At 34.1% G+C, this 17,053-nt stretch overlaps 1 protein-coding gene across 3 annotated transcripts in view; it reads left to right on the top strand.

Annotated features, from left to right (window-relative positions):
* Positions 1–16,033, top strand: part of SEC24B (SEC24 homolog B, COPII coat complex component) — a 43,687-nt gene extending 27,654 nt beyond the window's left edge. For all 3 annotated transcript variants that reach the window (XM_084517247.1, XM_084517248.1, XM_084517249.1), the window contains 16 exons: positions 181–307; positions 883–992; positions 1,986–2,098; positions 3,213–3,331; positions 3,684–3,739; positions 4,053–4,259; positions 4,868–4,991; positions 5,625–5,783; positions 6,255–6,428; positions 7,076–7,186; positions 7,912–8,087; positions 9,715–9,852; positions 10,770–10,874; positions 11,931–12,023; positions 13,685–13,788; positions 14,425–16,033. In XM_084517247.1, the coding sequence (XP_084373373.1) occupies positions 181–307; positions 883–992; positions 1,986–2,098; positions 3,213–3,331; positions 3,684–3,739; positions 4,053–4,259; positions 4,868–4,991; positions 5,625–5,783; positions 6,255–6,428; positions 7,076–7,186; positions 7,912–8,087; positions 9,715–9,852; positions 10,770–10,874; positions 11,931–12,023; positions 13,685–13,788; positions 14,425–14,539 (2,031 nt within the window). In that variant the 3' untranslated portion in view covers positions 14,540–16,033. The remainder of the gene's footprint in view (positions 1–180; positions 308–882; positions 993–1,985; positions 2,099–3,212; positions 3,332–3,683; positions 3,740–4,052; positions 4,260–4,867; positions 4,992–5,624; positions 5,784–6,254; positions 6,429–7,075; positions 7,187–7,911; positions 8,088–9,714; positions 9,853–10,769; positions 10,875–11,930; positions 12,024–13,684; positions 13,789–14,424) is intronic.
* The last annotated feature ends 1,020 nt before the right edge of the window (positions 16,034–17,053 follow it).

Genomic DNA, 17,053 nt, shown 5'->3' on the forward strand with positions numbered 1-17,053 from the left:
TTTAAAGGGAATTTTTAATAGGCGTTGTTATTGCTACATGAAAATGGTCAAAAAAAGATAGAATGAAAGATGATTGAGGATCTAGGCTTTTGAAGCTTTTACGCACTGTGCAGTGCAGTGATGTTCTCTGTAAAATGTATTACATTCCTTTTGTTACAGTTTTCCTTTGTTTCTTTTTAGCAATTACCAGTAATAACATCAAGCACGATAGTGAGATGCAGATCCTGCAGGACATATATCAACCCTTTTGTTTCTTTCATTGATCAAAGGAGGTGGAAATGCAATCTGTGCTACAGAGTTAATGATGGTGAGTTTTGTAACAGAGGATGCTTGCATTAATATCTCTTTCAAGTATTTGCATCATAACCATCCATGGGGTACTCCAAGTGGATGCTAGTATACCTCTTAAAATGTTTTTTTAAATCTCTAGGTTTTAAGTCAGACATAGCATGCATTTCCTGAAGGAAAAGGTCTTTTTGCAATTCTGTGGGAGACAGAGAGGACGTAATCAAATTACACTGATTACTTCTGTAACAAAATGAACTTACTCCATCATCTGCTGTTGCAATATGCAAATGGTAGGATGATGACAGCTAATGTCTGCAATCTAAGCCAGATATTATCATAAGCAATCCAGATTGAAGCTCGTTGTGAAATACTCTTTGCATTTCTGTTTTAAATTTGGAGATACACTACTACTGAAAACAAAGCTTTTTTCTTTTCTAGCTATTTACCTTTGATGTTATGTGAGATACTTGAAATGTTATGTATCCTTAATCTTAATTATTTTTCTTTAATTAATTGCAACGTCTGCGTTACTTTAGATTCCATAATGGTTTTTGTTTGGTGGCAAACATAAATTTTGGAAACTTTTTTTTGTAGTTCCTGAAGAATTTATGTATAATCCTCTGACACGATCTTACGGAGAGCCACACAAACGTCCAGAGGTCCAAAATTCTACAGTGGAATTCATTGCTTCCTCTGACTACATGGTAAAAAAAAAAAAAAAAAAAAAAAAAAAAAAAAATCTAATGGGGATTTTCCACAAAATTGCACATTAATATAAATACATTTGAAATTAACATGGCATATTATTTCAGTGGTACATATTAATTTTCCCATGAAGTTTCTGTAAGACCATACAAAAGTTCATATTTGATTTTTGGCAAATGCATATATTGAGAGATTTGTCAGTTAAAGGCAATTACAATGTATGTAGCTGCCCTGTGCAGTTTAATGTTGTATAGTCTGTTTTGAGTCTGATGCAAGCTAGATTTTGGGTCTTTCCTACATTATTAAGAAGTTTTGAAAGACCGGTAGTGAAATAATAAAAGAATTAAGTTGGGTTCAATATTTTAGTTAGTGATCACACAAACATGATCCTAACTAGGAATCGACCTTTAATTGCTGTGGTAGTATCCTAGTTAGAAGGATAAACAAGGCTTGGAAAGAGGTCCTGTTCACAATGACACTATAATCACAGCAAAAATAAATTGTTCTCTTAAATTAGAATTGGAACAGGGTAGCCAAAATGTTTGGAAGTGAATAAATACAGCTTCTTACATGGTTGTAAAACGGTTGTAGGTAGAATATTGCAACTCAGATTAATGGATAGCGTTGTCCACATTCGGAAAGAATAGTCTTGAAGAGCATATTCTGTATCTGACATGAAAAACAACAACAACAAAAAAGCTGTTTGAGTTCACTGTTGGAAGGAGAGACTGAAATATCCGATTTCCACTCAGAAGCGTAACTTGTGCTTATTGCAAATGGGGTTTATTAACCACTGGGAATTGTGTTCAAATCTATTCACATGACTGTTAGTTGTTTAATTTCATTTTATTGCATGATGTGTAGTTTGTATTATTCTAAGTATTCCCTTTGCCCACTTCCCTTTCTAATGACTAAACACTTTTACTATTTCTTTTAATATGATTTTTGAATTATTTTACTTTATTTTTTGTTTGTTTGTTTTTACTTTGTAGCTTCGTCCTCCTCAGCCTGCGGTATATTTATTTGTTTTAGATGTCTCTCATAATGCAGTGGAGGCTGGATATTTGACAATACTCTGCAATTCATTGCTGGAAAACCTAGACAAGTAAGATTATAAATAACCTTTTCAAATTACCTAACAGGTGATTATGAACAATACTAACCTACAGTTTTGAAGAAAACTTGCATATAACATTTAAATGAGCTGTCTCTAAAGGACAGATGTTCTGTTGCATGAGATCCTGAAATGAAACTTACATATCTTAAAGCCAAGAACAATAATAATAATAAAATAAATAAAACAACCCAGCTGAGAGGCATCTTCCTTTTATGTGATTAAAGATGGATCTGCAAAGAATATTTAGCTGTAACTTGTAACAATGTGTTGATTCTACAAACATCTGAAGTGCTCTTTTATGTTTAAGAACAACAAAAATAATTAAATTACAGCAATTAAATTCATCAGGTTTTGTGTGCTGAAGCAGTTGAGGTGCTGCATGCTGGAATGCTGTGACCACTAGTGTGGACTACCCAGTTGAACTGTGTTGTCAGTTGGGTTTTTTAGTTCACTGTTACCTAGATCAACCAGTGCCACTTTCTGTATCTTCCTCATTTTTGCACTGGAACAATATGTGTGGGATTTTTGTTGGTGCTTTTATGTTGAGGATTGATAAACTTCACTATGGTCATGTCTTCTGGAAACTGATTTTTCATCCTGTAGAGGATAAAAAGAGGATGAAACTATGAAAATTATTTTCTAAAAAGTTGTGTTAGGAAATTTTCCTTTCTGATATCGACACCAGCATGTACATATAATTCTTCTCTTACATTTATTATACATCATTTTTTGTTCAGAGTATTACTGGTATTTCGTTAACAGATTTTCAGAAGCATTCTAATTTACTTTTTAGGAGAATTCATGAAATCTCATGCAAAGCCTACGCAAAAATCAGTATATCCAATTAACTTATATCCAGATGGCAAGAACCAACTTTTGCCTCTTACTTTTGTTGAAAGTCAAGGTTTTCAGCACTTCACAAGTCATATTTGCAGTCTACAAATTCTGGAAATCCCATTTAGTTTTTCTGTCTGTGTTTTTAATGCTATATATAAAAATATGGTCCACAGGATAACTAAATATTGCCTTGTAGAGACACTGGATTTTGGTTTAGAGAAATTCAGGGCTTAATGGTTTGGTTTGTTCTGTTTTAATGTTTTAGGCTGCCTGGAGACTCAAGAACAAGAATAGGGTTCATAACATTTGACAGCACTGTTCATTTTTACAACTTGCAAGAAGGTTTATCTCAGCCTCAGATGCTGATTGTTTCAGATATTGATGGTAAGTAACTACGTTTTTGAGAAGCTCCCTTTTTTTTTTTTTTAAATCCAATAGAAAGATTGTGTCTTACATGTTCTGGTATTAGGGTAATTTTATTAAAATGAGAGAGAATATACTTTTCAAAAATAGTCATATACTTTTTGCAGAATAGTTGGTGTTTTAACAAGAGAAATTCAAGTATTAATTTTTTATTTGAACAAAGCAAGCTTTGCTGAGACTGCTTTTTACTCTAATAGTTATCAGAAAAGTAGACCTTATTTAGTGACACTTATATCTATGGGAAATGAGCTGTTATGTTCTATTTGAATGTTATTTTTTATTTACTAAAGTGTTTTTTCCCTTTTCCCTACAGATATTTTCCTTCCTACACCAGATAGTTTACTTGTAAATCTCCATGAAAGCAAAGAGGTATGACTACTCAAAATAGATCACAACATTGAAGCAGTTAAATATTCAAAATAGATGTAAAAAAAACAAAACACTTAATTCAAGACTATATGTAATGTGTAATTCCAGTGTTACTTTTTAATGATAAAAATATTACACTTTGTTCAACATGTAGTATCCATGTAGTTTTAAAAGTTCTAACTGTTTTTCCCAATTTGTTTAAACTGAGCTGAGGTATTTAGTACTGATTTGGTCATGGCACTACAGCTTTTTAGAAATAGCAGAAAAACTTAAGATTGTAAATCTCATAAGAAACTTTCCATCTGTTTTGCAGCTGATAAAAGATCTGCTGAATGCATTCCCAAATATGTTCACCAATACACGAGAAACCCACAGCGCTTTGGGCCCTGCTCTTCAGGCTGCATTTAAACTGATGTCTCCAACTGGAGGTCGGATATCTGTGTTTCAAACACAGTTACCATCCTTGGGTGCAGGGCTTTTGCATTCCAGAGAAGATCCCAATCAAAGGTCAAGCACAAAGGTATAAAAATTTCATTAATTATTCATCTCAGGAGCCTAGGGACTGGACGTTTGAGCCTAGGGACTTGCATCATCTACAGACCAACTCTTGTTTTTTGTTTATAGCAATTCGCTAACTTTTAAATGTTCAGTGTCTGTGCATGTATGATCACTAATTCATACATGCGTGTGTTTCTCGACAGCAAAACCTTTTTTTCTTGACAGCGAGAAGAAACTGCAGGTATCTTTTGACTCAATTCATTATCAAACGAGGCTTTGAATATATATTTATCATGTATGTATGGAACTGTACACCTAAAGCACGATTTCTTATTATTTTTGGCGTTTTAAATGAAGTATCTAGTAAATGTTAGAGTTAACATGAATGTTTATTTGCATGAGGGTGTAAACCTTTTCCAAGGGAGTATTATACCTGCTTGTAAAGATGATCTAAAAGAATGTACAATGTGAAGTAATTTCTGCAGGTATTTTGAAATGCCTATAAAATTTTGCTTAAATGAAACTTGCTTATGATACTTTGCTATTGAATGGTAAATCTGTTGTTCCTTAAATTCTTATGGAAGCACAATCACTGTTTTAATTCTTTCTCATGTAACTTTTTCACCAAAGGTGGTCCAACATCTTGGTCCAGCTACGGATTTTTATAAGAAGTTGGCATTGGACTGTTCAGGCCAACAGATTGCTGTGGATTTGTTTCTCTTAAGTTCGCAATATTCTGATCTAGCTTCTCTTGGTAAGGAGTGCCTAATATATGTATTTATTCCTCCCAAAGTGTTGTCTGTCTTTGAAAAGCACGGGCTACTTCAGAAATTCTTTGATCTTGTAAGTCTTTATGCACTCTTGTAAATGCAGCTAATACTGCATAGGAATTGACTTTGAAGTTGATATCAGTGAAGAGCAGGTGTATTGGATTGGTGGTATCAAAGACAATTTATTTTGAGATTTCAGTTTTAAACGAGAATGTTCTCTTCTGCTCAAGAATAGAAAACAGGTAGATGGCAGGAAACAAATGAAGTTTAATCATAGGAGGAGAACGCAATTCTCACCTCTGAGTATAAATAGGATTTGTCTCTGCACGCACACTTAGTTTTATGCCTACATCATTAAATATTCTTGCAACCACTCTGTGCTACCCTTGGCAGCTAAGACAGGTTATTGAAGTAAGTGTATATTGAGGTAACTGTGTCTTGGAGTGACTTCTTAATGTCTTCAGTGGCCTGAGTCAAGGCCAGCTCTTGTCGTCTTACAGATGCAGTTCATATCAGGAAAAAGGTCAATATAGATGTGACTTGAAGAACATTGTACCCAATCTTTATGTCCTGACCTCATGGTTTACCTTCTAACAACATCTTTTCTTCCTTCACAGCTTGCATGTCCAAATACTCTGCTGGGTGCATCTATTATTATCCATCTTTTCATCATATCCATAATCCTGCTCAGGCTGAGAAGTTGCAAAAAGACCTTAAAAGATACCTTACGAGGAAGATTGGTTTTGAGGCAGTTATGCGCATAAGATGCACAAAAGGTATATTTTAAACACTCTTACAAATGGGAAAACAGATGTAAACATGTTAACTGTCATTTTGAATGTGCTTAGGCTTCAACAAGATTACATTTCAGTCTGTTTCTTTCACTGAAGAATCAGATTTTTGTCACCTTTACATCAGTATGTGCCATTAGCTTTTGCTATTTGGATATTAGTTTTTTTTGTTATATTTTGTTTCGGTTTTTAGTTAGGACTGCACCATTTCATTTCAACCAAGTTGAAATGTGTAGTGTAAGAACATTGTTCAGTTTGGAGCATTCAAAATTGAATATGAAATGTATGGGATCACTCTGAAAGGTGTGATGATTTCTATAACTGATTCTGCTTAATATTTGGGATAAATATTTTTAACTATATTTTTAAAACATAAGGACTGTGGACTTTAATTACTGAAGGAAGTTTTTCATGCTGTTACAACCTCATGGTCTGAATTATTTCATCTGCTTCTAGGTCTTTCTATCCACACTTTTCATGGGAACTTTTTTGTACGATCTACTGATTTATTGTCCCTTGCCAATGTCAATCCTGATGCTGGATTTGCAGTACAAATGTCCATTGAGGAAAGTCTCGCTGACACATCCTTGGTTTGTTTTCAAACAGCTCTTTTGTATACTTCCAGCAAAGGTAAATGCATTCAAATGAATTGAACACTGTTTTTGTTTGGTTTGTTTTTAAGGTAATGTTTGTATAGCTATTTGCGCAGCCTTCTGTTGAACTTCATAACTTTGGGGAATCTTGTCAAAGTTAGGGAACCTGTTTGGCCATTAGTCACATAATATAAAACTTCGTAAGCTCTATTTTGATGGAAAAATTGTATTTATCTCAATTTTACGTAATCTTGTTCAACAACTTGACTTAAAAGGCATATCATTGTTATAAGCAGTAACATATTTTGCACTTAATTTATCCAGAATCACAGAGCTATGAAAGTGGTGGATGCTACCAGGGGGGCATAAAGAATAGCAGCTACTTTCTGTTGTGGAGGATGCCACAAATTTTAGACTGTACTTCATCTGTACAGTCAAAAAAGCTTTGTGTGGACATTATAAAGTAGTTCATGTTATGAACCTGTGTTCGTTACTCAGTTGAATACTTGAGAGCTTTTCAGAATTTGAGACAGGAGTGAGAAATGGTGTTACAGCAAACGCGTGACTGGTGTGTTTTCACCAAGAGTGCTTCTTGGACAAGAGAAGATGCACTGTAATGACTGAATTTGGATACCTCTTCCTACCAAGCAGTACTGTGTGATGATTTCTACGTATTTTTATTAGGTGAACGCCGAATTCGAGTGCACACACTTTGCTTGCCTGTAGTAAATTCGTTGGCTGATGTATATGCAGGAGCAGATGTACAAGCAGTTGTATGCCTCTTAGCAAACATGGGTGAGTTTCAAATGTCTTTTCACATGTTCTCTTTTAAAGTAGCAAATGAAGCCTGGCTGTTCATTTTCCTGTTAGTTTTTGTGTGCTTTAAAAATAAAAACGGAGATGGGGAGTACTGCTGACATCTCCACTTTCTGTGTTAGTTCTCTGTGCTTTCAACCTGCCGTTGCTAGATTGAGGATTCTTGCTTACTCCCTACGCAAGGGCCACAAGCAGAGGTTTCATAGATTGATCTCTGTTTGTGAATGTTATGGCTCCATGCAGGATTTTAGTGTGTGCCTTGTTGTATATGAGTAGTCAAATGAATTACAAGAAAAGAACAGTATTTCTGTATCTTGTCTCAAATGCGCATTCAGTCCAGCAGGTGGCTTCCTCCAACCAAAAGATTTGCAGCTTTTTCTTAGCAGAGAAAGATGGAACTGAAGTTGCACAAACTGTTACGCCGTGGAAATGATGAGAGAACATTATTTTGGATTTTTTGTCACAAGAATTGTTGCAAATCATCTTGGATGTACAATAGCAAATAGTTTAATCAACAGCTAACCTACTTGCATAATACTTAAAACATGATGTGTACGTAGTCTCGGGTTCATACTACAGCTTAAATCAAGTGATAAAACTTCTACTTTTATTTTTTTTAAGCATTGTAAAAGGAAGCTTCTGTATGGAAAATGGAACGAATGAGGTCAACTCTACTAACCTTTTCTATTCTTCTAATCCAACAGCGGTGGATCGCTCAGTTTCATCTAGTCTTTCAGATGCAAGAGATGCCTTAGTTAATGCTGTGGTAGACTCTTTGTCAGCGTATATGTCAACTGCCTCAAATCTGCAGCAGTCCATGCTGATAGCACCAAATTCCCTCAAGCTGTTTCCATTGTATGTTTTGGCTCTTCTCAAACAGGTATGTGTAAGCTAGTAGCAGTGACGTTTGATTCATTGTTCCATTGGAGGAATTGAGCTTTCCTCCTTGATCCTTTCCTATAATTATCGAAATAGAGTTTTCCTTTTTGAAATTCCAGGACAGAAACAAAAAATGACCAAGCTTATTTTAACTGATGAGTGCCTGAATATTTTTTGTTCTGTTTTGTTTTTACTTGAATTTTTAAAATATATTTTGTTACTTGATTTTAAGTGAAAATCATAATGTATATTGTAGCAGCAATTCTTAGATTCTTTTGGCAACTAATTAAAGTTGCCTGGGGGGGTTGTTGTAAGGCTCTTATTAGTACTTAATTTTATTTTGTGAAGAAAAATCATACGGTTTTCAGTGCACGTATTTGTGTTTTCAGGTACTAAGAAGGAACATTTAAATTCCATGGAAATGAAATGAAACATATTAAAGTGAATAGTTTAAAAGTGAATAGTTTAAAGTTCATATAAAAGTAGTTACTGCTTTTTGATTTTCTTTAATATCTTTTGTGTTAACAAAAGTCATACTTAAGTATAATGAGAGTTTACTGCAGGATTTTATCTTCAATAAATCTCATAGCTTCAAGACATTTAGTACTTGACAGTTGAGTGTTTATTTTTTCTTATTATAAACAAAGATTTATGTAAACTCTGTAAGAAATATGATCCTGATCATTTATTTTCATTTGGCTTTGTGATGATTTCAGTGTCTAATATACTGATCAGGACTTCTTAGCAGTCATGTAAGTAAAGCAAGTAATAGGGGGGAAAAAACAACCATGTTTAGTATCAGGAGAATCTGGGTAAAAGATAGCTTAGAGTAAGAGCTGCTGGGAAAATAAGTAATTTATAGAGGTTTTACCTTTATTAACAATACTAAGAAACTAAAACTGGAAAAAGAGGACTTGCATACACAACTTTGGTGGAGAGGTGAATTTGCACATTAGTTGTAGGAATATTCTCCATCAATCAGAAGATGGTGCTTTCTCCATTGTGTTGTTACCGAGAGAATAGTCTTACTGGCTCCTTCTAGGGGAGAGCTGAAAAATTCAATAGGATGGAGAGTTACGAAATAAATCTTTATTCTGTGAGAGCCTGGTTTCTGCTATAAGATACGGAAATATATTTTCATCCCAGAGCTTTTCCTTACCATTTCATCTCTGCTAATATAAAATCAGATTCCATCTTACTATCCACTTGAGTATCGTTTTTGAACCCTGCTGGGCTCTCATCTTCCTGTGTCATTGTGTCAGTGAATTTCAAAGGCCAGTACCACTCATAAAGCATGAAAACGTGTAGTGCTGGTCCCACCCCATTAACGTTTTACACAAAGTGGGGGATTTTTGTAAATCTTTCTTCTTTTTCATCAGTAAGAAGGGAGAATGGATAAAGTTTTATAAGGTATTCAATTTGTATTTAATTAGGAATTTTTCTAGCACAGCGCACGTTTTTATAATAAATTGGGATTTTCTGATGTATCTAGGTAAGATGCATGTCTTTACAGAAGCTTTGTTATCTTTAACTGACAATCCTCCAAAATAAGAAATACACTGTTCAGGTGTGACGTAAAATATAGGTTTCATGATTAACAATATATATATATTTTTTTTTTTTAACAGAAAGCCTTTAGAACAGGCACTAGTACACGTTTGGATGATCGTGTGTATGCGATGTGCCAGATTAAGAGTCAGCCTCTCATTCACTTGATGAAAATGATACATCCCAACTTGTACAGAATAGACAAGCTAACTGACGAGGTAATGTACGAAGCCTGTTTTGTAATATTTTCTAGTTTTAATAGTGTCGCTTAATGTGCTGCAGTAATTAATTTGTGTATATACACACACACACATATATATATTTATATGCAGGTACGATAGTATGTTATGAAGAGATCTGTTTTTTTTTTCACCTTCTTTCAGTGATCACAATAATTTCATGTTTTTCAATAATATAAAGAAAGCAGAGAAGGTTGTATGCCTTAGATGGCTATCCAGTGGTTTTGTGTGTTAGAACTCTCAGTGGGAAATGGATAAAATTTGGTAGAGAATACTAGGTATTGTATATTGAAACCAGATAAAGTTGCATGAAATAACAAACTTTCAGTGGTTCCTCTGACTGATGTGAATGAAGCAATTATACTTCAAGATTGTCATGATCAGACTGAGGAAGTACTTTTTTACAAAACGAGTTTTTATTAGTAAGCCCTTCATGAAGGGAGGCAGCCTATGAAATGGATGTGTTTATTTCTAATAGTAAGAAGTAAGACTAGATACAAGAAGTAAGACTTAATGGTCATTTAGTTTATTTCTGTTATCCAAGAGGGGAGGCAGTCTTGTCACAGCCTGCTTTAATCTGAAATTATGCTGCGAATTTCTTGGTGGTGGTTTGTTTTGTTTTCTTCAGCATTGCTCTAACCAGATTGTTTGATCAGATCAATTTTAGTGCTGTGTAGCCATTCCCATATATAAGTTTGAAAGTGTTTTTAAACAAATTGGTTGATCTAAGTGAACGTTTTAGATTTAACATGGCACTTTATTATATGAGAATTCTCAAATCATTTGTAGAGATTACCAGTGTTTTTCTTCCTATTTTATCACACCTGCTTAAGACAAAAATACCAAATTACAATTTATTATCATTACACTATTATTGACTGTTGTTTTCTTTACAGAGTACGATACATGTAAATGACAGAGTTGTTCCTCAGCCTCCTCTTCAGAAGCTATCTGCAGAGAAGTTGACAAGAGAAGGAGCTTTTCTTATGGATTGTGGTTCAGTAAGTGACCAGTTTTGCACATTCCTGTTTTTAAAAAATAAAATAATGCTGAATTGTTGAAAGCAGCCAACTCAACCTTAGCTGTATAATGAATCAGCATCCTAAGTAACCTGGGAATAGTCTGTGTTCCAGTAAAAAGCTTTCATATTTTTGATCTGTGGAAAATCTCTAATCAAGATTGCACATTAAGGTTTCAGAGGTTCATTTTTTTCATGCTAGACAAATTGAAATATGCCAAGAGTTCATATCAAGCTTTTTTTGTTTTTTTTTCTGGAAGTAATGGATTTCCATTTTTGAAAATTTCCTTTTAACGGTTCTTAAATTGCATGTACTATAATCTGTCGATAACAACGCACTTGTCATTGAGGGAGGAACTTTTTCAGTTACACATAAATGTAAGTAGTCTTATGCCACGTGAGCCATATACCATAAGAGTTGCAAGAGTTTGTAGAGAGTGAATAAAACCTGTAAATGCAGTTTAAGTTAATCATAGGAATTACCCTAAAAACACTTAATGGGTTATAACGTTATGCTACTCTAATAATGCAATAAAATACAGTGCTGTAATGGCACTGTAGAAGGAAAGTGCATTGAAGTTCAGGTGCTGAGTGTGAATATCAAATCAGTTTCTGTCTTCAGATGTCCAAAATAATTATTTTAATGGGGTTTGGTAATTAGTGCTTTACTATAGATTGTTGAGATTGGATGTCGGTGTGCAGTAACTGACAGTGGTGTGACTTTATAAAAATCTAGGTTTTGTATTTTAGGAGGTAATATACATTAATTGTACCAATATAGACATGTCCTGCGTCCTTTCAGTATTTGTGTTTTAACTGGGTTTTGGACATTTTAATCATCTTTTTTCCACATGGTACCAATTGTTACTAAGTCGATGTACAAATAATGAATATAGAGATGTGAATTGCAACTGGAGCTCTCAGGTGATTAATTTGCATGACTGGTGTTTCCTGGTAATATTCCAATTTCATTACTATCTGTCTCTTTCTCTAAAACGTATGCAAGGCCTTTACTAAAAATGATTCTGACATCTTACAGGCTTTTTATATTTGGATTGGAAAAAACTGTGATAACAACTTCATAAAAGATGTCCTTGGATACCCAAACTATGCCTCAGTACCACAGAAAATGGTAGGCGTTTTAATCACCTGTACTGCATAACGCTTACATTTGGAAGCTATTTTTAATCTATTTTTTTCTGAATTGTCAGTTTTTAATTATGTAACTGTGAATTTTTTTTTTTAATGGACACAATCTAACTTCTTGCCAGCTTTATAGAAAACATAAGTTGTCAGTTTTAAGGAAAGAATATAAATGTGTTCACTGAATGTCAAAAAAATGTTCAATAATATAATTGGTTTGGGTTTTTGTTTGTTTGTTTTGAAATGCATTTGGGCCTACAAAAATATTGTGAAGTTGTGTAGATCACGTCTTGATTCATTTCTTTCACAAACAGTAGTTGTTAAGATTGAAGGGTTTTTTGTTGTTACGATTTTTTGAAATCTTACATGCAGTGAACGTGGTGTTATATTACCAGTTCTATGATATTTGGGGGTAGGTCTGTATGTGAAGGGTAATGTAAAGGTCTGTATGTCAAGTAAAGCTAGGATTTGTTCAGCTTCCAGGCTCAAGGCTGGACAAACAAAATGCTTTTAGCTATTAGAACATTGAAGACCCTTCAATATGTGTTTCAGCATAGAAATTTTTACGTTGTAACCTGTGTCTATGATCTATGGGAAGCGAAGCAGCAAATAGAGAGGACTCTCTCTTCTGTGGGGAGCGGTTCCAAGATACCAACAACTGGGGGATAAGGATGAACCCTGTTGAGATACTCTAGAAGAGTTCTGAATTGAATGGTTATATTCAGATAGTACCAAAAATGTGTGAGGCACTGTGGAAACATAGGAAGATACAAAGGGAAAAAGCAAAAGAGAAGCAGTACTTCTGAGAATAGGTCAGAAAGAGTGGTGAGCTTTAACACTACTATAAAATTGGACTGCTTGTTCAAGGTTTTGTATTTTGCTTGTATTACCAAGATAGAATTTTTCCCTCTGATCTACCAGTGGTATTATTAATTGACAGTATTTTCAGGAAAAAAAGAACTTTAATAAACAAAGGATGGCTTTTTTTTTTTTGAGATGTTAAATAGCATTTATTGTAATGAAAAATTAGAGAAAAAAGTAACATACAAAGTTGCCATCTTTTGCTTTTAAATTATATTCCCCATTCATTTACTACAACGGCAGTAACACAAAAAAATCCTTCCTGTTATAGATCTGTGTTAAATTATTTCAACCCTGGAGTTGATATATTTAGTTCAGTGAATGCCTCAAACAAGCGTTTTCGTGGTGGTGGATTATTTTTTAAGCTCATTCCCCAACCAAATAATCCCTTATCTTTGCGTTGAATTTTGCTTACAGTTCAAATTTTGTTTCTTCGCGTTTCATTTTTTCAGTGGTGCAAAAGACAACACATAGGAACTTGATTGATGGGGAAAGAAGGCAGGAAAACTGTGAAAGCGGCATTTTAAAAAGATTACTGTTTACGTGAGCTCACTTTGCAAAATCTTTTGCACGTAAAAGGCAGTTTTAGATAAAGGTGTACTACCTGTAAAACAGATATTATAGAATTGTATTTTAATCTGAAGAAAAAATGTATATATCTAGTACGTGGTAATTCCATAATAGAAATTGTGGTTATTCTGGCATTGGGCCATGTCATGAGTATGAGGATCTGTTCTTTAAAATAGTTCTGATATTAAAAGATCATTTCTTTCCATTACCTTCAACCAGACACAGCTTCCTGAGGTAGTTGCACTTTCTTCAGAAAGGACGCGGTCATTCATAGCCTGGCTGAGGGACAATAGACCTTTAAGCCCAGTTCTTCAAGTAATAAAGTAAGTATTTCTGTTAGATACTGAGTGATTATTGGCAAGGTGTACTTACAGTTTCTAACTGACACTGAAAAGTGGGGGTGTCTAGCTGAGAAGAAACCAAATACCATCTCCTCTACACTTGGTAGAGTGCTGTTATCTAAAACCCCTTTGCAATGGAGGTCTGTATATTCTGTTGTCAAATGAGGAAAAAAGGAAGAAAAAACATTCAAATTCTGTATACATAGATGTAATTTCTTCTGGGTTCAATCAATAATTGGGATTTAATATAACACATTTAATATAACGCATATAACATAACAATGAATTCAGAATTCATTGCCGTCAGCATATTTGCTTACATCTAAACACTAGATCACTTTTATGCTTCAGTTCTTGAGCTTCTACAAGATACTTTAAATGCTATTTCACCTATCTTTCTTCCATGTTACACTTGTTATGAAGATGCTGCTGTTTGATAGTCTTCACAGACTCCAGGATTTTTTTCTTAACTTTGGGTTATTTGTACTATAGTATCTTGGGACTGAATGTAGACTTCAAAACACAATAAGCATTTCATTAGAATTTATGCCTTTACTTGAATTTACAGCTTATCTCTTGCTAAATGACTAAAATACGTTCCTCCATCTATTCTTTCAGAGACGAGAATCCTGCCAAGACAGAGTTTTTTCAGCATTTAATTGAAGATCGGACAGAAGCAGCTTTCTCTTATTATGAATTCTTACTTCATATTCAACAGCAGATTTGTAAATGAGCAAGGAGTAAACTAGAAGAAGAATCCTGACTCCAGATAGAAGCATTGGCTGAGAGAAGTACATGGAAAGTTACAAAAGTGGATGTTTGTTCTTCACAATATACAGTAATCGGCGCTGGTTGGGAAACTTTACAGCTAAAGGAGGAGATGTATACATTTCCAGAAGAGTTTTGCAGATTTACTTCAGTCTAAAAGTGCTAGGGATGATGAAGCTGTTTTCAGTAGTAAACTTTCAATTGGTTTATCCACGTTTCCAGTAGTGCAGCGGTATGGTGCTCTGTTTATTGCAAGCTGGTGATTCTATGTAGCTATGTGGGATGATATTTCTTACTGAAATGTACAATTAGGTAAAGCCTTTTTTTCTTACGTTTGTTATGGTAGCCCTTCAAGATTCAAATTCTTAACAGACATGTCAAAGGGCAGTGCTGTATGTTGGTTGTTTATATGAATTTCTTCTTAAAAGGAATGATTCATATTTAGTAAAGACTTCAGCAAATTCCCTTTGAAAGTTGTAGAATTTCACTAAAGTAAATGAATTGTAGAAATAAAATATATAATGTACATAAGTATTACATTTGTAAAGAAAATGTAAAAATGTAACTAAAAAAAAAAAAAAAGAGACTTAGCTCAGTGTGCTGAATTGTTGAGTGCTCAATGATGAATTGTTTCAGTCCCAAGCTAGACAGTGAAGTTGACTATTAAAACATGCTTAAAAAAATCCATGTAGAAGGAACACAGCTTCTTGTTCTGTTTAATTTGTAGGTGGATTTATTTATGATTGGCTTACTAATTAAAAATATTTTGCTTTATCATGTGTTTTTATATTTATGCAAATACTATCTTTTTGCAACTGAACTATATATTGAAGAGAACATGTTTACCACTTCATTTTGCAAACCTCTGGAAGGGAGGAAAAAACATTGCACTCTCTGAAATGAGCTATCAATACAATACAATAAAGTTCCTAGAACCCTCCTTATGTATTATCCTAACGAAGACATATCTGCTAACCTTGTTTTACATTTTGTAAACTGCTGTAGTCTTGGTCCAGGTTTTCTGTAACTTTTGTCTGCTGTTTAGAGTAAGCATGGGTAATCACTCAATCTAACTTGACGATATGATTTCTGCTGTGATCTGAAGGGGGGAAAAAAAAAGGTGAAGAGGGGTGTAAAAATGAATTAGCTTGCAACAAGGGAAGGAAAGGCTTTAAAATACAAAATTTCAAAATGCGGTCACACATTCACGTTCGTACATCTTTCCAAAACCTTGTTCTTGGTAATGTTTTAGTAACTTAATTGTGAAGTTTCAGATGGATTTAGCTCAGACTTGGAAACTTTGTTGTGAAATTGGGATGGTTTTGTTTCAGTTTTTTTTTTTTTTTTTTAGAAGCACATTAGAAATAATTAACAAATTATAGTCACTCATACATAGTACTTTCTGTTCGTTTGTTTGATGAAATATAACTAAAATGATTAAATACCCAAAAGTAAATAATAATTAGTATGATTACATTTTATTTTAAGGTAGTCTTGAGAATGTTACCATGTTACGTAACTGCCATATCCCCTGAAAACAGAACTTGAGTAGTGGAGAAAAAATGTTCTAGCTATGGTTTGGAAATGCTTTAAAAAAGTTACCCTAGTTAAATTGTTCAAGTGGTGTTAGTCTGCATGTTAGCATCAACTCATTGTTTGGGGAAAATATGATTTACATGTGTGTGGTCCTTAACTAAATGTCCTTAAGTTGCCTAAAAGAAACTTACCTAAAAGAAATTACTTGAGATTTTTTTTTTCCATTTAGTAAATTATCATGTAATAAATGTCTGAGGTGATGTTGAATGTTGTCCCTAAATCAGACCACCAGGATTTTGGTACTGATATGCTTGTTCGTAGATGGCTTCACAGTGGGTGAAAGCTACACGCTGCTGAAGACTGGGGCATCTCAAAAATTATTTGTAATTGCAAAGATGAGAAGAGCGTGTTACAATTTAAGTGCCCCATGACTTGTGAGCTTGGTATTGAATACCTAGGAACATCCTATTCCATGATTAATTGCCATGTGTTCTGTAAAACCATTATTTAAAGCTTTATTCTTCTATCATTTTTTGTATATGAAAAATTATAACAAGTACAGCAAGAGCTATTTGTTCAGTAAAACCCTAACACAGCACAGAATCTAGGGGTTTTGTTGTTGTTGTGACTTATTTAAATTAGTTAGTGGAGCACATGCACTTCCTGACGGATCTTTGTTATCAAATTCAAGACAACAGTCCCATAGAAATATTTGAATTGAAACATCTTTGGATTTAGCACGTTGATTTTAGTGTTTTGAACAACAGAGTATCTGTAGGTATGGAAGTAGCATCTGAAAGATGGCTTCACTTACAATGGCTTGGATCACACTGTACTGAAGGTGCGTGCCAGAAAATGAATCCCCGTGAAGACTCACACTGGGAAACTTGAAAGATTTTTGCCCACTGGATAATATTTTGGTGAGGAGATAAGAGGTAAGCTT

The sequence above is a fragment of the Aythya ferina genome, assembly GCF_964211825.1.
Source record: "Aythya ferina genome assembly, chromosome: 4".
Lineage (NCBI taxonomy): Eukaryota > Metazoa > Chordata > Aves > Anseriformes > Anatidae > Aythya > Aythya ferina.